Source organism: Patagioenas fasciata, chromosome 7 (assembly GCF_037038585.1).
Source record: "Patagioenas fasciata isolate bPatFas1 chromosome 7, bPatFas1.hap1, whole genome shotgun sequence".
NCBI lineage: Eukaryota > Metazoa > Chordata > Aves > Columbiformes > Columbidae > Patagioenas > Patagioenas fasciata.
Genome location: NC_092526.1, coordinates 15928423 through 15955719, shown reverse-complemented (window position 1 = coordinate 15955719; position 27297 = coordinate 15928423). Strand labels below are relative to the sequence as shown.

The 27297-nt window shown below is 37.5% G+C and overlaps 1 protein-coding gene across 4 annotated transcripts in view; it reads right to left on the bottom strand.

Moving 5' to 3' along the window:
- Window positions 1–386: 386 nt before the first annotated feature.
- XRCC5 (X-ray repair cross complementing 5) overlaps window positions 387–27297 on the bottom strand; it is a 64721-nt gene continuing 37810 nt past the window's right edge. For 2 of the 4 annotated variants that reach the window (XM_071810892.1, XM_065841435.2), the window contains exons 14-21: window positions 23281–23477; window positions 19155–19248; window positions 18084–18153; window positions 10258–10367; window positions 9639–9735; window positions 7577–7644; window positions 2769–2840; window positions 387–1962 (exon numbers count right to left, since the gene is read on the bottom strand). In XM_071810892.1, coding sequence (XP_071666993.1) covers window positions 1948–1962; window positions 2769–2840; window positions 7577–7644; window positions 9639–9735; window positions 10258–10367; window positions 18084–18153; window positions 19155–19248; window positions 23281–23477 — 723 coding nt within the window. In that variant the 3' untranslated portion in view covers window positions 387–1947. Of the gene's footprint in view, window positions 1963–2768; window positions 2841–4612; window positions 4655–7576; window positions 7645–9638; window positions 9736–10257; window positions 10368–18083; window positions 18154–18401; window positions 18625–19154; window positions 19249–23280; window positions 23478–27297 lie in introns of those variants that run through there. The other 2 variants (XM_071810891.1, XM_071810893.1) reach the window with 2 other exon arrangements.

Here is a 27297-nt window from a genome sequence, read left to right as displayed (position 1 = left end):
GTAACAAGATCTATGTAAAAACACTCCATGAACTAAATGTGAATTGCTTGACAGAAGCGACACTCTCTTTAGACTGCGGTCAACTGATTCAAAAGAAACAGAAAGCCCTAGTCCTTATTTTGACTTGTGATTCTGTATCCTGTCTGGTCTTGACCAAGATTTCTTGTCATCTCTTCAAAATGTTAAAAACTATTTTATTAAGGTGTTGTGAATTTAGAGTTTGTAAAGAATAGAACAAGTCGTTACACGTGGCTTCCACACAGGGCTTTTGATATTCAGTGTCTGCATTTTATGTCCAGAAAAGTGGCTTTTGATAGTCCCTCTTAGGCATTGCATAGATAGTTAATAATTTGATTTTAGCAAACATGGTTCTGAAGAAGACAAAAGCATTTTAGAAATATTTTATTAATCAAACAAATTAATAAAATGTAAAAAAAACCCTCCAGTCACTGTTATACTCTATAAATTTGCCATAAAAGACATTCAAAAGAATGGACTGACCAAATATTTCTTATTTCCAGTTCAGAAAAATATCTTCTGGTGACACAAATGCTCTAAAGGTCTGGAAAGATCACTTACTCCCTGCCATCTGCATTTGAAAAGCCCTTTCACAGTCCACACAATCTCAATCAAAACAGGATGTTAGACAGGACAGAGCAGGTCACTGCAGGGAGGAAGGGGCAAAAAGCAACTGCTGCTTCCCACACAGGAACTGTTGTTCAGTATAAAGTGCAGATGTTCCAAAACATTTTTTAACTACAGCTCATGACTTTTTTTTTTTTTCTGAACTTAGTACCATTTTGCACAGTGCGTTTATACATTTGCACTAATGAAATAAACTTTTAAAAGGAATTAATCTGGTTGTAACAAACACGTATCTGTGAAGGTGTCGTTACAGTCTCTCCAGATCTGTAATTTCAGTATCTCTTTCTAAGCAGTATTTGACTAGTTTGGATTGCTCTGTGTAGACAGTACTCCATTTTGGTTACTAATGTTAATTACTGTCAGTTATCTGTCACAGGTGTCAGTGCACAGCTTTCATGGATTCTTCTGCTCTGCGTTAGCAGTTATTCACAGCATACAGAATGAGGATATAACCGATTCATTCACCCTTTTGGCATCAGGAGTATCTACAGTAGTTAAAAGTCTTAGAATGAAGCAGGAAAGTCTATAATAGAAAGAGACAGAGACTTTCGAGCTGCTGCTGAGCTGACAGGACAGAGAACCTGTAGTACAGAGATGCCCATAAGTACTGATCTGGGTACACTGTGGCAAAATCAGCACACATGGCTTTGCTGTGCGCTTGAGATTCTGCTGTGTATTTCAAACTATTCCTTTGTGACTCTCTGGCCTAGAATTTTTTCCCAGAAGCCTTTGCTGTTTGTATGGTTTTGGTTGTGATTTTCTTTTTTTTTTTTTTCTCTCTCTGTGGTGGTTTTTATTATTATTTTAATAGGAAAAAGGCATGAAAATAGAGATCTTTTTTTTTCCCCTTCTGTAACAACAATGCTGTGTAGTTACCTCCACTAAAGATTCAACATTATCTGGTAACCTCACTGTGACATTTCTATCTTCCTTCCCAGGCAATGTATTATAACAAGAATTTCAGGTGCCAGCACAGATTCTCATTAAATTTAGTAGTGTTTAGCTGAAAGAATTGCCAAGGATAAGCTAGATTCAGTGCGCTAAATGAAAAGAAAAAAAAAAAGATATGCCCTAAAAGTATCATTACTTCACAAAATACTTCAGATTATTTCAATCTTCTGTTCTAGTTTTAAGAAGTCAGATGACATTTATAACAACAGAAATGTCTCTGGGAGTTCTGCTTGCATTCAAGACAATAAAGATGGATATACTGTCTTCTCATTAACATCCTGGTTTTGTGCTCCATCTCACAGAGGGTTCTCTTCCAAACCTTTGCTTGCACAGTCACCACATATCGCCCAGTCACATCATGTCCAGCTGCAAACAGAAGAAACAGAATTGGAAGAAGTAGCATTGAATTCAAGTTATTTTGTATGTGTGTTTAGCACTTAGAAAACAAAGCAAATTCAGAAATTCTTATCATAAACCATAAATGGACTGCATAGAACTTAACACTAAGTCGCTATAAAGTACAAAAACACACAGAAAAAAATCTCATCTTCACATAATCGTATGTTCAATTTATAGATTTTAAAAAGCACAGTCTAAAAGTAGAAATCTGCCTGCCATTGAAACTTCTCTAAAGCTGTCTACGTTATCAGCTTAATCCTTGGAGAAATATTTGTAATGACTCGCCTGTAAAAATGGCTAAAATATTTATTAAAAAAGCTTCTTGAAATCCTTGAATTTCAGCAAGCCTATATAAAGAAGATTGATTGAGAAGACTAAAACATCTTTTAAAAATGATTTTCAGTTTTCAACGCACATAAATAGCTGTTCTAGATCTACAAGCTTTGTTAAATGCTATTATAGTAAATTATAACAATCTGCTATCAAATGAGCAGCCTCGTGGGCTCTTTTGAAACACACTAGAGGACATGCTTAACCTATGTAAACACCTGTGTAACTACATAACATAGTGTTTGCCATCATGAAATTACACATCTGGTTACGTTTACAATAGCAAATAAGTAATTTCACATGGCTCTTTCTGACTGAATCCCTTAGGTGTTTGCTAAGCCATGCACTCCAATTTACTGCTTTAAGAAGCACTCGCTGTCTCTCACTGCTCCTTGCAGTTACACTTAAATTTGAAAGCCACACCATGTCTTTATAGTACTCACCAAATCATCAACATCACCACCTTCATCTGTGGGAGGTAGGGTTTCATTTTTCTTTTCTTTAGGAGCCAAGAACTGAAAACACAAACGTATTTATATGATACCAACAAAACACAGACCTTACATGTTAAATTAACAGATTGTCTCCTTTGTATATCAAAACAAATCCACCTGTTATTAAAAATTACGAATGAAGTTTGTTCTGTTTTCCACCATCCAAAATCATCATGAAGTACAGGAAATTTCTTAAGAATTGCTTTTAAGGGATTTCACAGTGAAGTGTGTTGAATCACACACAAAAGGATATGGTTCTTCACCCAACACATGGTTAAGTTGTAGAACACACTATAATAAGGATGCTTCAAATATTAGTCCCTAATCTCAGGAGGAGATGGGGAAAGTTCACAGGGGAAAAAATCCTTTGAAGTCAAAGTCCACAGAAGCAACCTCAAGCACAGGGAGCACCTGAGACATCAGTACCTGGAGCCTGCACTTTTCCCTACCCGTCTGTTATTGTCCACCGCCAAACATGGGATTCTGGGCTAGACAGAAATTTTTTCCATTACAACGTGGCCATATATGTGTTCTTAAAAAAAGATAATTTAAAAATTAGTATTGTGTGTAACTACAAAATGCTAAAGGACAGCAAAGCGCTCCCCCATTGATATGAATACATATGCGAGCTGACCAATGGCTTGTTGAACAAATTTCTTCAGTGTGACATTCTAGTTCTGTGTGGAACTTAAAAGTTTCCCATATAATTCAATTAACATTTACCAAATGAACAAAGACGTGATTTTTTTTTTAAAAAAACAACCCTCAAACACACAAGATGGTTAGAATGCCAGCCTTTAAAAATAGAATATTCATCATATAAAATTCTATTGCTGTAGCTGCTGATACAACTCCCCATATGCCCTTCACTTAAAGCACGGCATCCACAAACAGAAGATAAAGGTAAGTTGCTCGGATACTATAACAACTCAAATCAAACATACAGACAATATCTGGAGTACAGCCACCTCTGAATTATTTTTCTCTTAGTGAAAAAAATAATTTAGCTAGAATGGCAGAAAAGACATACAAGTACTTGACTCTTACTCAAAAAGGGTCTAGCTGCTTACAAGTTTTAGTTACGGTCTCTTTACCAATATCTTTTCTATCAAATAATAGATTTTCTTTTGCATACTAAAATGCACCAGAACAAGTATACAGAGCTGGGAACAACCCTGCCCCAGATAAGAAGATGTCTGCAAAAGCTGCGGAGGAAGAAAAGTCACATTCCATGACTTTGAGTTCCATCATCATTAAATCAGAAATAGCTTATCTATAACTCTAGATGATGAAAGAGAACAACTAGCTAGAAAATAACCACATTAAACAGGCTATAAATACCTGGTAACTCTCGTGCAAACAGCTGTCTCCTGAAAGCAAGCTACTGTTTACCCGAGGACTCAAACTATAACAGCCATAAGGTTGTGTAAAAGGTCATGGGATCCCTACCTGATCACTATGAGACTCTGAGACAACACATTTGTACTGTAGAAAGCTTAAACACTATTTTACATCAATAAAATATTCTGCTTCTCTAGAGCAATAGTGACAGCTATAGACAAGGTGTAAAACATGGAGAACTTACCTGCTGCATCCCATTTGTGGGGAAAGTGCCAGGTACCATACCCACCAGGATGCAAAGCAAATACGTTGCTTTTGGTTAACACCAAAGACAGAGGATGTAGAAAACCTCTGCCTGGTTTTCTCACCACCCAAAGGTCAGACCTTTCCTACATCCTAAGCAGGAACATCCAAGAGGAATGCAGAAAGCTTACTCCACAGACAACACTCACGTTTTAATGTGCTGACTTCAACTTATCATACAGATTTTGCAGCTGCAAAAAAAATCAGAAGGTGCTGGGGCCAGAAGGAATTAGAATTTCAAGGTGCTGTATGTCTGTGTATCTTTTTTGAGAACCTTTTCAGCAAATCTAGTAGGAATGTAAAGCACATACCATGAAACTAAAAGCTAATTACATTGTCAGCTCTGAAAGGCTTTTTGTGCCAGATCAAATTTCTTTTTAAACAGTTAATTAAGAGTCAAACGGTATTTCTGAAAGTAGCACATTTTTCAAAGTTTTCCAAATTAGCTTTTCCACACTAAATTAGGTAAAGAAAGCTAAATAAATGTATAATGAAGATTTGCAATAAATTGAAACTTGAAGTTTCCATCAAATGCTGAACATTCAAAGTTGGTTTTTTCTTCCAAAACCGGGTTTAAATTTATGCAAAAGAAACTACATATAATAGTTGTGCTGAAATCCATTATCTTTCCCAAGGCAACCAGAACATTTCTGTTCTTTTAACCTATCATCCTCATGCTCTATAAAGAGTATTTCCACTATCAGAGGGGAAAACCAACAACAATCAAACCACACAACACTTAAAGTCCTTTTTTTCAGTGACAGGAAAATACACATGGATAACGTAGCTCAACCAAAAAGAAAATAAAATTGTTATGTGTTATCTGTCTAACAAGCAAGCTTGTATGTCTTTCTTTCTCCTTTAGAGAGCAACACTATAAACATGAAAACTTATACCAAAACAGTCCTGAAACAGCTATCAGCTAGAGATCTGCACACAAGAGAAAAGGCTTTTGTGTCACATCAGTCCACACTAACAGCCAGTGCCTTGACCTACATGCTTGCATGTGACCTGTTATAGGGGTAAAGAAAACTTGAATCTTGCTCTGTTGTGCGATATTTTAAAAGATCCAATATAACCCTTTAGGGAAGGGTAACGCCTTCAGTATAGAAAACTAACCATTTTTGCAGTCTAGTATAGACATAGGAAAACACTGGCTTTGTATCACACAGGAAACCTGTGACAGGGTTTAACTGGACCAAGGAGGATGAGATTCTAGATCAGCCCCATAACCTCAAGATAACATTTCCTGTCTCCACAGATCCAACTCCAAGGATATGCAGTCTTCCAATTTCTTAAGTAAAAAGTCATATAAACCCTCAACAGTCAATGGCAAATCAGGGCTCTGGGTTTGGATCTGGAGAGTGTGTGGGGAGGTGGTTATCTAGTGAATTACTGGGATTGCCGACTGCTTTGTTAGCAAAAGGTTTTATTCTGAAAGCCAAGGTAACTGCCATGTTAGAGAACTCTGTTGCACAGCTGATTCCATGCAATCTCTCTTATTCCCCTATTTTAAAGGGAAGTTATGGCCGTTGTAGGACCTCCAATCAATCACAAAAGAAGTTCCTGTATTACAATACCTGGCTGACTGCAAGATGACGTTAAAATGGAAATGTTATTTTGAAGTTGGTCTACCAATCCTTAGCTCCAGCTTAGTCTGGCAGCTGTAAATCTAGTCCTTGGTACTCCATAATTTGTGCTACGCTCCTATAAAGGTACAGTATTTTTAGCCACCACAAGCTCACAGTTAAGACAACAAGCACACTGTAAGGTCTTCATGGCTAGTAAAGATTTCCTTAAGGAGCAGTGGCTATTTCACACAGCATTAGTACATTTTGAGCATCAATGGTAGTTCTAGACTAGGAAGTGAAGTGCTCAAGAAACATCCCGTCTTTGGAAGTTTCCAAGTAAATTCACAGCATTTGGAATATATAACAAAAACTGATATTCTTTAAAACCACCACCGGGGAAAAAAGCTGCTCTATACAATTATGTGTGATGAGAAAAAGCCAGTAGGTCCTTCATGTCTAGAGAAAAACATCATATTCTGCCATTTTTACTCTGCACATCTGCTTAGCTTTCTTAGTTTGTTAGCTTTTCATTTTCATGACATTTCTGTGCCTTCTTCACCTTGAGGTAAATCCTTACAGATGAAAAAAGCAGTTTCTAAATGACAAACTTTTAACTGCTCATTAATTCACTCACGGAGGACCTATTTCTACCCCCTTCTGGTTATTGCTAATGTAAAGCCTGGAAGTTGCAAAAATCAATGTGGCATCTTAGAAAAGCTGCTTCTCTGCAAAGTACTTAGTGATTTTAGCCACAGGTTTACCTTGAAGGGTCTGTAATACAAGGATCATCTTCCTTCTAAACTATTTAAGATAATGGCTAGTAGCCTGATACAAGAATGCTCATCTTACACTCTCCACACAAATACCATTTTGGACAGCAACTCTGCTTTCCTTCAAACAGAAGGCACCACTCTGCCTGTTAGAATTCACTCCTTTGTAACTGTGACATCCTTCATTCAGCACTGCAGTTACTCAAGTGTTATATTTCTGCAGAAAGAATACCTGCAAATACTCCCAAACTTTTGTTTCCGAAAAATCTAATATGATCACCAATAATAATACCAGCAACAGCTATGATGTCCATCAATCCACAAGAGCTGCGTAAAGTGGAAAATACCGATATTGTTGCATACGTGGTGAAAATGATCCATAACAATTTTACATTGCTAGAGTTCAACCACCTTTAGACAAAAAAGAATCCTGAATTTCGAACTTGTATGCTGACAATGAGATCAGAGCTCTATCTATGAAGTTCAAATACTGATCTTGCATATGTAAATAATTAATTATTTCTGTTCCACTACACTGAATTCCTAAAGTTCTTTTTCTTTGTAGACGATATTTTCAGTAATGATGCCAATACATGCTACTTTCTAAAGATCAATTAAAGCAAAATGTTTTAGGGAACTATTTTTGCTCTGAATTGGGGCAATTTCATATGGATCCTATTTCATTCACCTAAAGATTTATCCACGTAAGAAGGAATCTTCTGTTCTACAGCACAGGCTCTATACAAATAGATGCTCATTAAAAAAACGATACCTTTTCAGCCTCTTCACTAGTCACTGAACTTCCCTCTGCTTCATCTTTAGTGATCAAAGAAATTCTGTCTAAAAAAAAAAAGACAAGATATAAAAACATCACTAGAAGGCTTCCCAAAACCACACTTAATGTTAGAAATGAAAATTCCAGCTTCTGAATGTGTCATCACCAGCAAAAATTAAAAAAAAATATTGTTCAAAGGAAAACGTGACTTGCATAAATGAGTCAACTACGATATAAAAATAAATTAATGAGCATATTCATAAGCTTGTGGAAGTATCCATTTAGGAAACTGCTAATATTATGACAATCAAACTAATGAGACACTGAAATCATAGATCACAGATTAAATGCTGAAAATCCGCCAGAAATTACATTTTTAGTCACTCACAGCATGCTCTCAGGTCCTTAATAGCCATAAAAAAATTAACTCCTAACCTACAAGCACTTATGCTGGGATTACCTACAGCACCGAAGTGCTCTTTGGTTGTGCCAGCACCACCATTCAGTGACCTCCCTAAAAAAAACCCCAACATATCAAACCGCAATTACTTTTTACGCCAATAGTTTTTCCAGTCTGGCCTATCACCTGGCTACATGAATGGTTGTGCCTGTGGGTGTGAGAGTGAAGAACAGGAGATTTGTAAAGGCTTGAGCGGAGGCACAGGTGTGAAACCACCTTAATGTGCTCATAGAACTACATGGCAGGGTTTCATGAGACAAATGAACTTGTCACACAGACCCGTCTTGCTCCTGAGCCACTAACTCATTACCTCACGCCTGTCCTCTTTTGGAGACTGCAGTCGCTCCTGACAAAGCCCAATGCCACATTTGGTAGAAAAGAAGGGATGGGTCATGTGGCAAAAACCAGGGAAAACAGGATTTCTGCTTTTGATAGCAGCAAGTAAAAACAATTTTAGCTAACTAGTGAGAGCAGATCAATTATGCATAAAGCACCATGATTTTTTCATCTTCTCACAAGAATATAATCTATTTTGTATGAAAATACCATCTGTTTGTATTTGTAATTTTTTTTCTAAAAAAATATACTCCAGTTTGTTAAAAACCCTGGTTTGTACCAACTAAACAATAGTAAAACAGTATTCTAGTATGGCTTTGGAAGATCCTAGTTTCCTGGCTGCAAAATTTGTTGGGTTTTTTGTGATTGTTGGTTTTGGGTTTTTTTCCAAATTTCTTCGTAGAAGGTCCCTTACAATACTATTCAATGTCGTATTCTTCCAGTGTTGCCTTGTGTTGTTGTTTTGGGTTCCTGAACAAATTCCTACCTTGTATTTTGAAAACGCTGGACAAAGCAGGCATTTGAGATTGCCTGGAGTTTGTCACTTTGAAAGCACTGTACAAAAGCATATCATTGCATTTTACAGCATGCACCCTTAAGAGATACAGCTGGGCATTTAACAGATTTTCTTAGCGCTGGTTCCAATTAAAAACGAGAGTATGACGTAAAAGATTTTTTTAGTCCACCAGGTTTCGTATTTGTGAAAATGTTCCTTCATTTATCACTTGCGTAGTCTTTGAATGTCTTTTGGAATCACACTGCCTCGTATCTCCCAGTTTAATCATAGGTAGGTGTCATATTACTGCATACTCTGTCCTTCAGGTTGCTTAAACACAAAATGATCAGTGACATATTTCAATGCTATCTATGCTTTTTTGAAGTTTAATTTGGAAGATTCTTTTTATATCTCTGCTGCATGAGTTTTTTCAATTTATTTTGAAATTCAGCTGAAATCATATCTTCTGCTCCTTAACCTGTAACATTTAATTTGTCTCTCTTCTTCCACAATTAATTTACCATTTCAACAAGACTTGGCAAGGCATTATGAATATTGCTGATACAAAACTAATAGTGCAGAAAAGGAAGGTGCAACATGAAAGTCTTTTTTTATGTTTTCAAACAGGCTGCAGGAACAAACCATACCAAACACCGCTCTGAGGTTAGTTTAAGCATCCCGTTGCTAACAAGGTTTGCTCTTACATAACATTACATAATGGATAATAGAACGAGAAATACTTTTTTCTTTTTTAAACACCATTCTACCTTGTATTATGATCTCCCAGAAATCAGCTAAGGCTTTATCTTCCATCTTTGATTTCAGGGCCTGCAGAAAATCATTAAAGCACTGCACCTTGGAGAGCTGAAAAAAATAACAGCAATGATAAGAGAAATATTAAAGGAGCTTACTACAGAGCACTGCAAACTTAATTCTTCATTAAGTCATCCAACACAGTGAACACAAAGGTCAGTACAGATTTTGGGGTTTATCCCTACTAAAACCAAGAGTTCCAAGGAAAGGTGAGGCACAAAAACTGCCTTTCAGAAAGCTAGAAAGACTTGCTTGCAACTAGATTTACTTACGAAGAAATTGGTAGGATTGTTTATTTTTCTTTTATAAGTATCAGGTCAAAGACCTTGTGGTTTTATGTTTAAAAGAAAACAAACAACAACAAATAATACCAGAGATGCTAATCCACGTTCCAGTAATAAAAAAACATAAAATGCAAGTATCTTTCTAAACTTTAATCTGTGTAGACTTTAAACTACAAATCCTCTTTTTTTTTTTTGCTCTAGCAATAAATTACCAAGTTTCTAATATAGCAAATAGGTCTATCATGTCTTTAATTTGAAAGAGATGAGAGTTTTCACATATGAACATTACCTTAATGGCTTCCTCTCTGAAAACTCTGATACAATTGATCCCTTTCATGTAATACTGTGAACCTTTATTTTCCAGGAACTGATCAATGCGGTTTATCAACTGCTGACTCACTGAAAGACAGGAGAAATAAATAAAATCAAAGAATGTACAGTTCCTTTACGTCTCTCTTTTTTCTATTCCACAGGCATCAAAAGAGTTAATCATACCCATATCACCTCAAGCTACTCAAGCTGATAATTGTTATTTAAGCTACTGACAATTACTTCAGCCTCTCTGGAAAAGCCAGATATAGAGGAAGAAACCCAAGCACTGCCAAGGCAAAAGTCTTTCCTTTCCCTCAACGCCAAGAAAAAAAAAGCACTGGCCTAGCTTGTTTGATAGAAAGCAAAACCAGAACACTGGGGATCCTAAAGCTGAGGAGGTTATGTTTTACAACATAAGCAGATGCCCTAAATGTCCTTTGAAATACATGCATATTTCAATAAAAGCATTAAATTTACGATGAAGGTGTAATAATGTCAAAACAACAGTTGTAGGGTGATTGCAGTTAAAAGACTACCTTGTTGTTATTGGCATTAGAGTATTACCTTGTCTCTGTACAGGTAGTATGATGATTTTTTCATCAGGGCAATGCTGATTATGGAGATAAGTATTATAAACTGTGCATGCTTGACAGAGAGAAGCAGAGGTAAACAATGAGAGGTAAACAATCAACCAGAAGGCAAACACCAGTTTCACCCTCACTGTTGAGCTCCTAAAAGGTAGGCAGCCATAAACCCCTGCAAATGCAACAAGTGAAAATGTCCCCAAGAGCTTTGCAAGGCCAGCTCACACCTGCTGGATTTTAGTCTTTTATTTTCATAGAATGATAGAACACCAGGCTGGAAGGGACCGCAATGATCATCTGGTTCAACCCTTCTTGGCAAAAGCACAGTGTAGACAAGATGGTCCAGCACCCTGTCCAGCTGAATCCTAAAAGTGTCCAATGCTGGGGAATCTACCCTTTCCCTGGGGAGATCATTCTGATTTATTTCACATTTAATTACAGGAGAGGGACTCTCCAATTTTACTTTCGGGCAGGCACCTCAGCCTGAGCAAAGAAAAGTGTGAGGAGTGTACGTACAACACTGATCCACAAACTCAGAAGCACTGTGAGAAGGATGAGTAGGGACTGATAGTCCACTGCCTCTCTCACAACAAGAAGAGGTGGGTTAAGAACAAACAAACAAAGAAGTACCTCTTCAAACAGAACCAGTTAACCTCTTTGCCACAGGTTGCTGAGATACTTGAAGTTTTATCAGCTTAAAAAAAATGCTTGAGCAAATTCCTGGAATTCTTAGAAAAGGAACCCTATGCAGGGAGATTAAAGATGATGTTGCCATTGAGGAAGAAAATGCAGGAAAGCATTCTGGACGAGTCACAGCATCTGCTTGTCCTGTTCTTGTACTGTTAAAGAAAGGTTACTGGATCAGTAGAACCTTTAGCCTGACCTATAGCCCTTATATTCAGATGTTATGGACATATATGTCACTGCAACTTGGAAACAACATGGAAAATAATCTGCTGGAGTGGCGGACGAAACCAGGATAAGTAAACACGGCAGGAAGCAAACATTGTTTAAATACTGTATTCCCCTCTGCCCACTGTAAGCATTCACAGCTCTAGCTGTTATATTTATGTTCTAGAAAATGTCTAATTGAACTGAATCTGAAGGACAGAACCCTAAAAAGCATGAAACAAGAGAAGTCTGATAATTCTCCTGCTAGCTTTTGACCATACAGAGTGTCTAGAAAAGGAGGCGGCTGATGGTTCTGTGCAACAGTGAGTTCGAGTGCCTGCTGCTCCAGGGGCCAAGCAGCTCACTCTGCCTATTCATTTTACCAGTAGCTGACAAACTATACCGAAGTCTCACTACTTAAGCTCCCCAAGTTAAGTCAGCCTATTTTTTTCATGGTTAACGATTTTGTCATTAAATGTTCTAATTTCTTATGAATTGCACTAATAAAACCAAGTCCTGCTGGTATTTTCAGTGGTGGTGTTGTGTTTTTTTTTTTCTTTTAATGCTGCCTTTTCATTGATGTTTTAAATTAAAACCCCAGGCACTATGAGGGTGCAATAAAAGTCTTTATTGTCAGAATGATTCCAGCATACTCTTTGAAATTATCAGACACTTTACTTCTTTTGCATTTTTTTTTTTTAATCTTTTTTCCATTTGATTGCACTGTCAGGCGTAAGAAGAAGAGACTTTTTCTCGCTACTGACTGTGAGCTGCCTCCTTTTGAAATCTGTTGTAAGGAACTAAAAAAACTCTACAATGTTTTACTAGGCACCAAAAGACCACAATATAGGCACGAAAGAGGTTACATGGCAACAATATTTTAAGTCAGATTCTTCTAACATCTTGAAACAGCTTGGCTAAAATTGGGTCTGTCCATTTGGTCTCACTTAAGTGACAGGCCAATGATTGATGAATCTAAAATAGATAAAATTCCCGTGTTCTGATTAGACCACCAAATTACTTCAGGAGGTCAAAGACAATACCAGAGGTGGTAGGCAACGATTATAACTGGGAGTTCTCTGAAGTGAGCTCTGTTCCTTTACACTTCTTGTCTGAGAACTTTATGTCCTGCTGCCTGTCATCTGCCTTTCCATTAGTGCGAATCTTTGGGTTTGGGTGCTGCAAAAAGTAAATTTCCCTGTTTTTCGAGAAAGGCATAAAGATGTCTGTCTAACTAACCTGTGCATTAACTCTGATATATCCCAGACAAATCTCAAGCATTGGGTTTTTGAAGAGCAGATCCCGGAGTTACAAACCGACAGTCTATTCAGGCTAACGCTGTAGAATAATAACCTTTTTCCTTCTCTCCCAGCTTCCCTCATCCCCCCCACACTTTTAAGGAAGTAAAAGAACAAACTTCTACATTTTGCATTAGCTGGAATTCCAGCACTCCTAATAACCATCACATTCAGCTAATCTCACAAGAAATCTTTATCTCCTGCTTCCTCTTTCTAGTGTACCTGATTGGTTAGATAACAAATACAGTGATTAAAGACTGGATAACTACAGGTTAAAAACAAAATAAAATCTTTTAATAGAAGCTTTTTTTTTCTAACAGGATTTAATCCCTTCCCCACTGGCATTCAGACACATTCTCTACCCTAAAATACACTCACCAATGCTGTTACTTCTTGTGAAGTATGTCACGAACAATCATATTCACTTGTTATCTCTGAATAGTTACAGTACAAAACTGTACTTATATTTTCGTGTTTGTTCAGTCCAGTCCTTGGTCTTGATTACTATGCCAACTGGATTACAGAATAATAATAGATAAAACTGTATTATAGTCCCATTTCTATTCCTTGGGGATTTTTTTCCCCTAAAAAAAAAAAAAAACAACAAAAAAAACACATACTAAAAAACCGAGTTCTTTCTGTAGATCAAAGACTCCTATTTTTACCAGTCTTTTGATTTATCCACTGGTGGTGGTAATGATTTGTATTCATGGACAATGCTTAAAATAAGAGTCACTGACAAAGCAGTTAAATCACCTGATAATTAATTTTAACCTATTGCTCTATAAGTACAATCTTTTTGTAACTGAAAAGAAGGAAGAGATTCAAAACTGAAAACTGCCCTAATTTTTAAGTACTTCCTTCATCTTTCAACCAAGAAACAACAACTTTAAGGTCAAGAGCTGCCAAACCACTCCACTATCCTATGAGGTGCTGTTCAGTTTTGAAATGGTCTCTCTAAGCAGCCTGTGGGTATCAAAATGAACTATTTAGGCTGGCATATTTGAAGGACGTGGACCAAATCCCTACTCAAACCAGGGTCGCTGTGGATCAGGTGTTCATGTAGCTCCAGAGATGGAGAGTATTCAGGTTCTCTGGGCCTCTCTCTCAATGTTTGACTACCATCATTGTGATTTTCTTATTATTTTTTTCCTGATAACATCTAATTCAAATTCTGTTCGTTGCAAATCAGAGCTCACCCAATGACTATGCCCTTCAAAGACAAATCTGGCTTCATCTTCTCTGTGAAGCAGATATACAGAAAACTTCAAAGTGATTTTATATACTCAAGTATTTGGTTTGCAAATACTTTTCTAATGACTGAATCATTTTCATCAAACCAGTCACTGCATTTGGCCTACCTAGCAGTAGAGCATGAACAGTCTCCGAAATACCGAAAAACATCCAGGAAGATAAAAATGCAGATGAACTGCAAAGACATACACCAACAAAAAGTGAAGCAAATACTATTTTTTTTTAAATTATCTTAGGTCTAGAAAGGTAGTTAACTATACACATTTCTACAGAAAATCTCACAATAAAATGTCATCCTTCTTGCAACTAATAAATTCCCATTGCAAATCTCTTATACCCAATGCTTTTATGCATACAAAGCATTCAGTGCAAAGCCAGTGTTTTACATTTTACTAAAGAAGCTATCTACAGCAAACGTGTGGCACCTTAGGCACAACAGAGTATTTGCTGAAATCTTCGCATGCTGACTCCTAACTTTTTTTTCTAGGAATGCCTATGAATAAAAATACTAACAAACTTTCTATAAATATATAAATGAGCATTTGGTACAAGTTGTCTCTGGACATTTTTTCTGACGTCTGCAGTTGTCATTGCAGATCTCCCTCTTCACTGACAATCAGTAAAATAAAATAAGCTCTTTCAACTACAGGACTTCAGACATCAAGTTCTCAGACAGGAGTCCTGTAAAATGCAATGAAATCTGTCCTATAAACCTGCACAGAAAATTTACAAATCATAGAAAATACTATGCATGTGTCAGTATCCATTTTTTTACCCTCCATTAAGCCATCCTATCTTCTACATAAGTGTATGAAAAGAAACAGCCCATACCAGGCACTTTCTGCTCTCCAGAAACACAGTCATGGATGGAAACCTGTAAACAGTCCAAGAGGATAAACTGGTCGCCACATGGCTACTCCTTTGGCATTACAAATATGGCACTCACTGCATTTGAGAATCTTTGTAGTGACAGAAATGAAGAAACTCATTGTCCACTCTTGGGAGTAATGACTGGATCCTACTCAGGGAAACTATTTTATTTGCATTCAGTGACAAAAATATCAGGAGATGTTACCAGAAGACTGTTCTTTGGAATGACTGTGCGCTTATAACCTGCTCAAAATAAGACCTGCATCAAATGACATCTCGCTGGCCACAAATGCAAATACAAAAATAAAGATATCTGGAGGGGAAACACAATGCTAGCTACATGAGCAATCAGCATAAACCAGTAAGTTGACACCATCACACACAACTCATCATGTAAGCTGTAAGTGGACCCTTACTATAATAAACTGCACAGATGCCAACTCAAAACAAAGTTGATTACTGTTTAGGAAACGAGTGGCCAGTCTCAGAAAACCTATCCCTGAGACCCTTACCAATTTGAAACTTTCAGATTTTCTAGAAATATGTATGTACACATTGGTGACCCAGGTTCCACCAACAGCAGACATGTCATTTCTCCTGATCTGCTCTGCTCTGCTGCGGGACACGGCATCAGACACGGGCTGTCCAACCTGCGCTGAGGCTTCTCCCGTGAACAGCACAAACCCCGCTCTTCAAATCCCAGCGAGGGCACTGCAGGAGATGCACTGGTACTCATTTTGGATGATAAATACACCATCAGGGCTTCCTACAAGCTGTTTAAAAATAAAAAATCCCCCTGCCATACTTTCATCTAGATAACTTTATAATTTGGGTGAGACTTGCTATGGACTGAAGCAGATGTGTGCCATTAACCCGCAGCTTAATTAAAAAGCCACTGTACTATCAATATTTAAAATGCAACTCTTCCTACTGCTACAACTTCTCTATCTACCAAAAAAACCCACTCCCAATCAGTTGAAAGGTCTTTCTCCTCACTGTGGAGGGACTCTCGTGCTGTTTTGTTTTAAAATGAGCAGGTAGGTTCTGTTCAGTTTGGAAGACTACACTGGGTGCTCTTTTTACACAATAAAGAAGCAAACCAGGATTCAACCCAGTAGTTCTTCTGTCTGCATCCTGAAACATACAATGTGACTTTTTTTCCCAATAAACTATTTTAACACCACAGATCATCCTTTCCTGTAAAGATATTTTACATTTCATATGTTCTAGCAGAGGAAAAAGTGCTTCATCATTAAATACAATATAAAATTATACTAAAAAACCCCTTAGAACTACTGAATACTTTTAAGGCAGAATTTACTATTTACATAACCAGAATGCAATACAGCAAGCCACTAAAAACATGCCTGTAATGTTTTATGTATTAAGCTACCTAAAAGGTTCCAAAGCAGAAAAAGGATTATGCAGAAGAAAACAAATAATATGCAGACCATGTTTTTATTTATAGTGGCTTCTACTTCTCCTTTAAATGGGTGACTGCACTACATTCTAACTAACTACACCTTATAATTACAGAGCAGATCACACATAAAATAGAAGCCAATTGCTCAAAATTCCAGAAGTCATCCAAACATGTACTGCAGTTATCTGCAGCACAGCTACCAAGTGGATATACTTAAGCACTCTTCAGTTAAATCATTTTCAAGGGTAATCACCGTACTTATTTCTGCCTTAAAGCTTCCTGCCTGATAAAATTAATTACTGTAACAAACCAGTCAACTTTCAGCTTCTGTGTTCCAATACATTGTGCAGTGTTGTTTTACTGTATCTTAATATCTGAAATTTTAGAACACAATTCCAAATATTTTTTCAATAAACCATTTATTTGAGAGCTCATGCAAAATCCATGTAAAATTAGCTGGCTTATAGGTCTGGAAATTCTGGAGAGAAATAGTTATGTAGGATTTAACAGACTGTATCACAAATCAATCAACTACTTAACACCCTCCTCAAACTATGTCCAAAAGGACCAAAGGCCTTGTGGAAATAACTAGCACCTCACTCCAGCTCCTCTGCAAATCTTTTTGGTTGAAAAGTGCTATGGTAGTGGCTATTTGGCAGATGAGGTTTATCTTGCCACTGCTTTCAAACACACTTTAAAAGAAAAAAGGAACCCATCTTGTGCATTCTAGCTTTGGATTGCCTATATCTTTATATAGCTATTCCAGCAGGGAAATACCATACAAGCGAATGATAATTCCATTGCATTTTCAGACTTAGGGAATGCAAGACAGGGGCTGACCTGTGCTTTGTATTCTTCCTCTCCTCTGCATCAAAACCCTGTCTTGCTGTACACTGAGAATGGGTTCAGTGCACACAGAGCCTCCTCTCAGCTTTAAGTCACATACTACCTGCTCATTACACTCTAAATACACCTGTGCTTTCTTCAGCTCACAACAAACACTAATAAACTATCTCTGCATGTAAAAATTTGAAACCCAGGCATCAGATTCCTATTTCTTCATAGAACAGAATAAGTAGGCAGCAGCAAACAGGTTTCTCACACTGCACGCAGCCAACAGCCCTCCACTCTGAGCCAGAAAGATCCCGTGAAGCCAAATGAGAAGCTGGTGCCCAGTTTGAATGAGGCAGTCAGTCCGTAGCAAGGGATCTTCAGCTGGGAACACCTGAGGAGTCACTCAGATGCCGCCATGCAGCTCTCTAGTGCCACCTTACACAAACACGGGTATCTGAGACTTCCAAATGGGGAAGGCAAATACTGACACGGGAATTACAAGTGACACCTTTCTTTGCTGAATGGCACTAGAAGCTAAGCAGTAAACTCCAGAGCATCTCGCATAGCACTAGAAACTCTTGTTTGGATTGCATTTACTGAACCCTGAAGATGCTACTAAATATAATTAAGATAGATAAAAGTCATTTACCATCTTTGAAGTCAGTATTTTTCTGCCTCACCAGAATTCGGAAATCTTCTGCTGGATTAACACTGCCAACCTACAAAAGGTCCAAAAACGATACAATGATATGCCAATATCCATCTCTTCTTTCTTGCAAGGCAATAAGAATCTTTACATTTCTGTTTACTTTAATATGGAAACAGAAGCTCCACAACTCTGCCTGCGGACTGATAAAACAAAAGAATGTCTTACAATGTGTGTTAATGCGCAGGACCCTTTGCAAAAGTTAGTTATGTCATGAGCAAGATGAATTTACACTTACTATGCTGCACTCTTATAAGGCAACCACATTCTCTGGGGTTTAGAGGTCAGAAGCACAATCATTCAGGCTATCTGCTAGTTCAGCTTTGAGACTCTCTGCAGCACAGACTTCTCACTAATCTTGACAGATGCTTAATGAGGAATGGGAGCTCCCAGGCACGTGGGTACAGAATCACTGGTTTGACACTCTGGTGCACTCAATTCATCTACCCTTTCTGGCCCAGTCTGACATCTTAAAGCTGGAGCTCTAAATGGGCATACAAGTACAGAAACCTTACAAAGGAACTAAAACCAGGTCAAATATAAATAAATCTCTACTGAAAAATGGATGCAATAACTTTGGAAAAAAAAATACATTGCTTAATATTTCCTTTCAGGAATCAAAATTCTCCTAAGTTTATTTGAAAATGTTATGCTTTGCTGTCAAAATAATTCTTTGATCATTCGATAAGGTTTAAGCTTCCTTGGTGTCTGCTTCTTTTAAATCTGACAATGCCACTTTTCAGGAAAAATCAGAAGTGTATATTAGGAGTACAAAACATTTAAATCCTTTTAGATTTAAAATAGGTTTTTAAAATCTCAATGATTAATTTAAAAAAAAAAACTTAAAGGACAGAAGAATTTGTCTTTACAATCTCCAGCAGACTCTCAGATCCACAAGCAGACAATATTTCAGCCATGTTTCAGCTAGTATCAGGAATACTGTATATTCGCTATAATATGCTTAGAGAAATTATTCTTCCCATTTAATAATCAGATTTGTAAAAATATGCTTACAGAGGTGACGTTGCCTTCAGCAAGCTTCACGATGCTAAAGCTACCTTCCTCATCTTCAATTTTGGGTTTCTTAGGGTTGGGTCCATCTTCACTGCTGCAAATGAGAAGGACAAAAATCAATATAAACACTTAAACTAAACTGTCCTGCCTACTAAGTAAGGAGTCAGTAAATTAATGAAATATAAGCTGAACACTGGACAAAATTTCATTTACAGTTATTCCCAAATGAACAGTACTCCATGCCTCATTTTGCCCCACAGGCTGGACAAAACAGACAGCAGAAACAGAGCTCAAACTTAATCTTAGTGTAAAGCAAAGGCACCACTGTTGAAGGTACAAGATTATTCACACTTATTTTAAGAGTGAATTTACACATACACATCTTCTCCACCTTTCTAAATACATGACATTTCCAGTCACTTAATTTGGAACCTGTATATTGAGTTAACCTTGACAATTTAAAGTATATGATTTACAGTAGATTACATGACATTTGGCCTTCTCACTGGATCTTCTTACCATGAAATGGCAATGAAACTTAACATTTAAGTAAGAAATTCATTTACTCTTCAAAAATTACCTGCTAGTTCCTGCCTTGGAATTGATGATAGCTACTACAAATGAGTCTAATGACCCATATTCTCCATCAGCACACAAGAGCTTTATAAACTTCCATTTACAACAGTCAAAACCTGGTGGGCAAACCCCAATTAAGTATGTAAGAACACTCCTAGGACATTTTAAGCTACATCTCAAAATGCTTTCAAATTAGTCTTTGTTATTTCTCAAAAGCTATTCGTGATTTTAGGCTACTCTCTAGCTTTGCCCTCCCAGGTAACATACACCAATGTGTGCATTCAAACCAGGAACTTAATTGTACCATCTAATGTGCCAAACTTGAGAGCATATCTTGGCAAAAGAAGAAAATCCAGCTAATCACAAAAGGGGAAGCAAGTCAGATGCTGTGTTTTGTGTCACTCAATGTGGCAGGCTACTGACACAGAAGAATCAATTTCAGTTGCAGAATGACTGAAAGCTACTCAATGATCTAAATCGCAGTATTTGTGTTCAACGAATCCCTAAACAAAGTAAGAAGCTTTTCTTAAAAATTCTGCTACTGCAGTGAAAAGAATAAAGTGCTTGACAATGTAGGGACAAAGCCAGCAATCCTAGGCTAGGTGTCATTTTGCATTCTACAATATTAGAACTGATTTTAAAAATCACATTGCATGTTACAGAGCAATCAATTACTAGAAATCACTTGTACAGTCTTCCTTTTTACTTTCTATAGCACACTCCTCCTCTACTTTACAATCAGTGTCAATCTCACTTTGTTTCAGTAGTCTTCTCTGTCTTTTACTTAATTTTGTCACTACTGAAATGAAATCGCTTCTCCTCAGCAACTCCTGTCATCCAACATAACCTTACTTATCATTTTAGGAGAAGTTTGGTTATGCATCAGGACAAGGACAGGACACCTTGCTTCTTTCTCAACTCTGCTGAGTTTCTGGCTGACCTTGAACACGTTGCTTGATGGGTTTGGACAGTCGATATGTCTGTCTGTAAAATGCAGAAACTGATACTTATCTAACACCAGTGAGTTTGGAACTTCTACTTGAATCAAAATTCTTGTCTATCAATGTGGTTTGATGAAAGGTGCAAAGAACAATGAAAAGTCTATTTTAGAATTCTTTTCTCCAAAGGTGTTTTCCACTCACTTGCAATGTCTTTAAATCTTTTTCTTCCTGCCTTATTTTTACTGATTCATAATACTTTGGGATTGGAGGAAAGAGAAAAACATAAGTGATGCTGCCGCATTTAACTGCTTGGGACAAATTCTATAGCTGTCATTAATCAGTGCAGTACAGCAGAAACTAATGAATCCATATCCATTTATACCAGCCAAGGATCTGACATTTAGGATCTGCAATGCACTGATTAGCAGTATTTTTAAACTGTAAAACGTGCAACAACTGTTCAAGAAAAATTAATAAAATACACCCACTTCTACATTTATATAGAAGCCTCTCACATACTGCAAAGCTGGATGAAGTAACAGCCTCTCCAAAGCAAACTGCTTTTTGTTTTATTGGATTTTTCAAACTACACAGAGCTTAGCAAAAGTGAAACAAAAAAATGCTGAACATTGAAATCAGTAATAAGACATCATGCCTACAGTTATGCTTCCTTAATCCCATTAGACCTTAAAAATTAAGCAGACATGAATCAGATCATTATGATGACATGAGACACAAATCAGTTTTAGAAAACAAAAATAACGGTCAAGAGAGCTCCTAACCTACTTTTGAAAAACTTTAGTGCAAATTACTAGATCTGATAGCATTAATAAGTTGAATGTTATCTGGTGTTTAACATTTTCCTTAGTCATTGTTGCAATGAGCTACTTTTCTTTATCAAGTGATTTAATTATACCACTCAGCTTTTCCTCAAACACAGACCAAAACCATAAAGTTAACACTTCTGTTGTAGTACTGACAATACTACTGTTCCCATTCATTACTACAGCAATACCACCTTTTTCATACTTTTTAATCCTATTACCATTCATTCTCCTTTGCATAGTTGAGTCAGTATACTTTTGCCTTCCTCACGGATTTTTTAAAAATCATTTTAGTGCCCTACACTGATTTCTGTCTCAATTATTTTTATAGCTGCTTTCATCACCTCTCTAAAGGAAACCAGTTTTTAAACAAAATAGCTTTATTTCTTGCTTGTCAAACAGATGCCTTTGGGGCAATATGTTTTTAAGCAACTACCAGTAATCAGTGACTGTTTTTTGTTTAAATCCTCTCCCTAGCTTGTTTGAAGCCAGGTTTTGATTTTGTTTGTTTGTTTGTCTGGTTCTATGACTTTTTAAAATACACATACAAGGGTATGTATGTATACACACACACAGAGAAATGGGGGCACAGAGCAAGGACAAGAGAATTATTTACGGTATGAATCCACAGATGCACCAAGGCAAGACAGGCACACACAGTAATGAACTATTAATAAATAAAAAGGTGCTTCCCAGTCTTTCTACAGCTATGTGGTCGTCATTCCAGCTCAGCGATGTGAGAAGTCACATCACATGCTGAGGGGGCTTCAGCCAGCTCAAGGTCTATGACAGCGCAGCAAGGCATCAAACTGGCTAAGAGATGCTGTTCGTACCACTGAAAGCACTGAGCTAAAAATGACAAAAGGGAGGGAGAAGGAGCTGAGAACTTCCCAACATCCCAGTGGACCCACTAGTTATATTATATGCATCCAATACATTAAGCCTTTAGAAGCAGATTTTGCTTGAGCAAATTGACTTGTGGCTGAGGTGACAGTAGCAATGCAGTAGCAATTAAGCATTTCTTCTTCATATTTGCAGCACAAGTAAACAGACCATATGTAATAACAAAAAAAAACCTAAACTGTTCAGACAATAGATGTTCCAGGAAGAGTCCATAAGTTTGATTTTTCAAGACATCCACAGCAGATAATAATTAAGCTGCTTTTCTTTTGACTTGGAATTAAAAATGAAAGCTACAGAGAACAAGCTAAATCAAACATGCTGAAAAGGAAGACTCATCTTTACAGCTAATTTAAAGCTCCACAGAATTTATTCCAAACTGAATTACACCCTCTGTTATTTTTATTTGAACTACTTTATAACTACCAGTAGGACAAATTGTTTGACCAGGAAACAGTAAGCAATACAACAGGTTGCCCAGAGATGTGCAGCCTCCACCTCTGGATGTTTTCAAGACCAGACTGGATGAAGCCCTGAGTTACCTGTTCAGATTTCATAGGTGACCCTGCTTTGGAGCAGCAGGCTGAACAAGAAACCTCCTGAGGTCCCTTCCAACCTGATGGATTCTGTGACAACAAATACAGACCTGAGGAAGCTACAGATTGGCTCCTCGTATGTCTTGCTCCATAACATTACAACCACCAGTATTTACAAAATACCCTACGCATACTGTGGTAGCACAATATTCCCCGACTCGTCACTATTTTTTCAGCATGTAACTCATTGATCTTATGTTCAAAAGATTCTGAGCCTGCTTCATCCAGCAAAAACAATTTGAAGTGTAAAAAAAAGTTTCAAAAAATACATAATACATCTCCAACTTACTTGTCTTTGAAGATATCTTGAGCAGTCTTGTCTTCTTTTTTCTTGCCAACTTCCTTTAGGGGGAAAAGTGCTTTTACTTTTTCAAGAGGAGCCTGACACCTTTCTTGCACCACACGAGGCATCTCCAGCATCTCTAGAAGGTGCTGCTCAATTGGTGGCAACGGTTCATTGGGGTGAAATGCTTTATGCTGCAAACACTGCAAGAAACAATTTGAGTACAGAAAAGCTTTTAGCTGATATGCATTTAATGTAATGCTTGTATGCGTGACATCCTACAGTACAAGCAAAATATCTTCCACATTAAAGAAACTACTTTCATATTGCAAACTAATATTCCAGCTCACAAGTGGATTGAAAGTCATATCATCAGCTGTTTAAGAAGACTAATAATTATATGTAGCAACAATACTGATGCAGATGAGCATTCCCACACTCATTGGAATTAGTTCTATGAAAATTATTAGGAAAATCCCAGGAATGAAAGAGTCATCTGCATCTATTCAGCTTTTTAACTTCGCTTTATCTTTAAAATGCAATTCTATTAATAAAATAGTAATGTGGGAGAGATTTCTATACACTCCAAAATTAGGCAACCAGATATATACCACAACCATGTATTCCAGTTATTGCCACATTTTATTGTCCTTCAGAGAAAGTATTTCTTCTTGGTCAATAGAACTCAGTATGCATACAGGATAAATTTTCACCAGTTTAAAAACAAATGGAAAGAGAGAAGTTAAATGTGCACAGGTGATACACAATATAGGTATGTTTGCAAATTAGCTCTGGAAAGAGTGAGGGAACAAAGGGGCCTGACAGATGTATGTCAAGGTTCAAACAGATGGTAGGAACTACAGAGGACAAGGCTTTTTCACCAGAGTGTAAAGGCAGCACGCACAGTCAGGGAGCTGAGCAGAGGGAGAGAAGTGAGGTTAATGAGGCAGGCTACAGAAATTCCATTGAGAATTTTAAAAACAAAGTAGGTATCTCCTAAATATTTTGAAGTCTAGGATAGCAGTAGAGATGTATGTGCAGATATACGCAGATACCAGTGCATAAACACACATACATGAAAACACATGATGTACATGTGAGAATAACTTTTCCAAGCCCATTGTACCGGGTTAACAAGACCCAAGGGTAAAGGTAGCTACTCAGTAAACTATGAATAGAGCAGAGGTTTGCTCCCCTCTTGGCTGTCACACATGACATTGATTTAAAAAACAAAATCAAAGCACACCCCCCCCCCCCATTTGTGCTGAAAAGCTGCCAATAAAGAAAATCCAGACCATATGCTACACATCAATACTGATGTGCTTTCATGCTGCCATTAAGACTCCAATCCATATTAGCGCACACTTTCAAAAGGAGGCAGTCATACAGGCAACTGATTTGGAAACATTTATAATGATTTAAGGCATAATTATTTTGAAAGAGAATAAAAATGTTGCTGGAAGCTGCAGTAACAGCTCTTGTAATACAAAAAAAACAGTATTAAAACAACATTAGGGGACTGAATTAAACTCACAAAGCAAAAAAGGAAAAAAAGAAGTACTCTGTTGTGAATGTGTTTTTCAGGCTTTTGCATCTGAAATCTCTATGTGTGCAGCTGCAAGAGCTGAGCAGACTGAGTACCACAGCCTCCACTTGTTCTTTTTTTTTTTTTTTTTTACAGTAGATGACAGCCTCTGAAACCTGAGATTGCAGGTACCATCAAAACTCAGGTGCAAAATGGAAATGAAGTTGAACAGACTTAATCTGAGGTTTCTAATCCCAAACAATCCCTTTTAACCTTGCTTCCTCGCCCTTCTGTGCCCAGCAACAACCACTTCAGTGGCTAGAAGGCAATCTACAACCACAACTATCATGTACTTAGGATGTCCAAAACAAGAAAGATCAATTAACTTCCCAGGGTTCTTTTTTCATGGATTATGGGATAGACTTGAACAACTCATTTTATGCTAGTTAGTTAGCTTTAGGTGGTTAAAACTGTGTGAACTGAGTCCAACACAAGTATCTCAGAGTTCAGTTTACACCTAGTTTGTGACAATTTCAAATTGACCTTCCAACAGACCCATTACATTCAACCAAAGGTAAGATTATTTGCTGCCAAAAGCCCTTACAAACTTCTGTGAGCTACCTCCTGTCCCCCTGCTGCTCTGCTTTTTGAAAGAACATCATGGTACAGTCCAACCACCTACAAAGAAGCTCAGCCCTCTACAGTTGCTTATATGTGGTCTAACAAGAGCCATTACAGCAGGGGTGTCAAACTCATTTTCACCCAATGTAATTTTAGGACTGAATAAATGTAGGAGTAGTTACATTCATACAGTCCTAAAATTACACTCAGCCCTTGAAGGCAACCACAAGACTGACGTGGCTCCCACTGAAAATGAGTTTGACACCCCTGCATTACAGCATATTTAGGTGCAGACTCTGCAGCTGGATCCCATGACCTATGCAATGCCACAGGCCACCGTGCCCACAAACCATTCCCTCAGGTCTGTCTCAGTACAGAACAATCACTGTTGAGCAACTTGTTTATTTGGCTATCAAATAAAATGCATTGCATTCCCCAAACATCTTTTGGACTTCAAATCCCTGTATTTCAGAGGAACAACTTAATGACATTGGAAGTATGCCACCACAAAAGCTCTGGAAGTTTGCTTAGGCTTTTCTGGAAGCAACAAATAAAAGTTGAAACTCTGGATATAGGATATTCCTCATCTTCCACTCCAGCAAGCATTAGCAATTCCTTTCCACCCACTCTATCATTTCCTGATGCCTACCACTACTTCCAGAGATACAATTTAGTTTGATGTTTCTGTTTAAATTCTAGCTCATGTCACTTATAATTCCAAACGTCTTCATGAAGCAACAAAGCAAGGAAATGAAGGGGGAGTTCATCCTTTCTTCAGAGTTATTCTTTCAAACCATCTACAGGTCCTGTTCAGCCTAATCAATTTACTGACTACATTCAAAACACGTAAAGCTTTTCTTCATAGTTCTTAAGGAACCAGCAGTGTCACTTGGTCTAAGAACAAAATATTAAGAATCTGAAACACATTTGAAGCAAAGGAGAGAACAATATTTCTGTGATTTATACAGATTAATAGTAGTTTTGTAATCGAGACAAATGGTGCTGTGTGCAAGCAAAAGAAAGCACTAAAAGGACAGGTAATTTAGGGGTTTATGAACAGCAAGCACCATGGACAAGAACTGTATGCCACCCAGTACAGTGAAACAGTCAATAACTACTTCTTCCACAAGTAGCATTCACCTTTACAAAATCCTATTATCCCCTAGGGAAATTGGAGAGTTATGCAGTTACTCTATTCTAGCAGCACTTGACTCAGCTGCTGGGAAACCACAATCATCCTGCTTCAGAAGACAACAGCACACCTAAAGAAACATCTTTCATTGATAAGTGATACCCACTGAACCAAAAGAATGCAAAATTGTATCTAGTGATGCAATAGAGGAAACCCTATCCCATTTGTGTTTCATTTACAAGGAAAGCCATGTTTTTTTGCTGTACCCAAGCTTTACAACCTTTCCTAAAAAAAGTCATGCAGAGGTCAATCCATCTTAAGCTCTTGCCCAGAAATAACCTGCTATTGACTAACTCTTGCATTCAGTTACACACTGTCTTGTCAATATGACTGGCAGAATTTGAAGGGAACACTGAGTTCTTCAGATGTCAGAGTAGGATTTGAAGACAGTGGGCTCACATGTGTTCCTGAAACATGCAAAAGACCTTCAGATCCTTTGCTGCTTCTGACAATCCTGAAAAGCAGCATGGTTTCTGGAAGCTAGAGTTAGTGTTCTTAATTTAAAAAAGCATCTTCTTCCTACTTGTAAACTGAAAAAAATTCACTTGGAGTTGTTGAGATATGACGAACATGGTTGCTGTAATACCATTTTTGGTCAATTTTCAGAGTGGAGTCATGCACTCAATATATCTCCATAGCTCTGCATACAACACAATTCTGCAGCTGCATAAATTGCATCGTAATT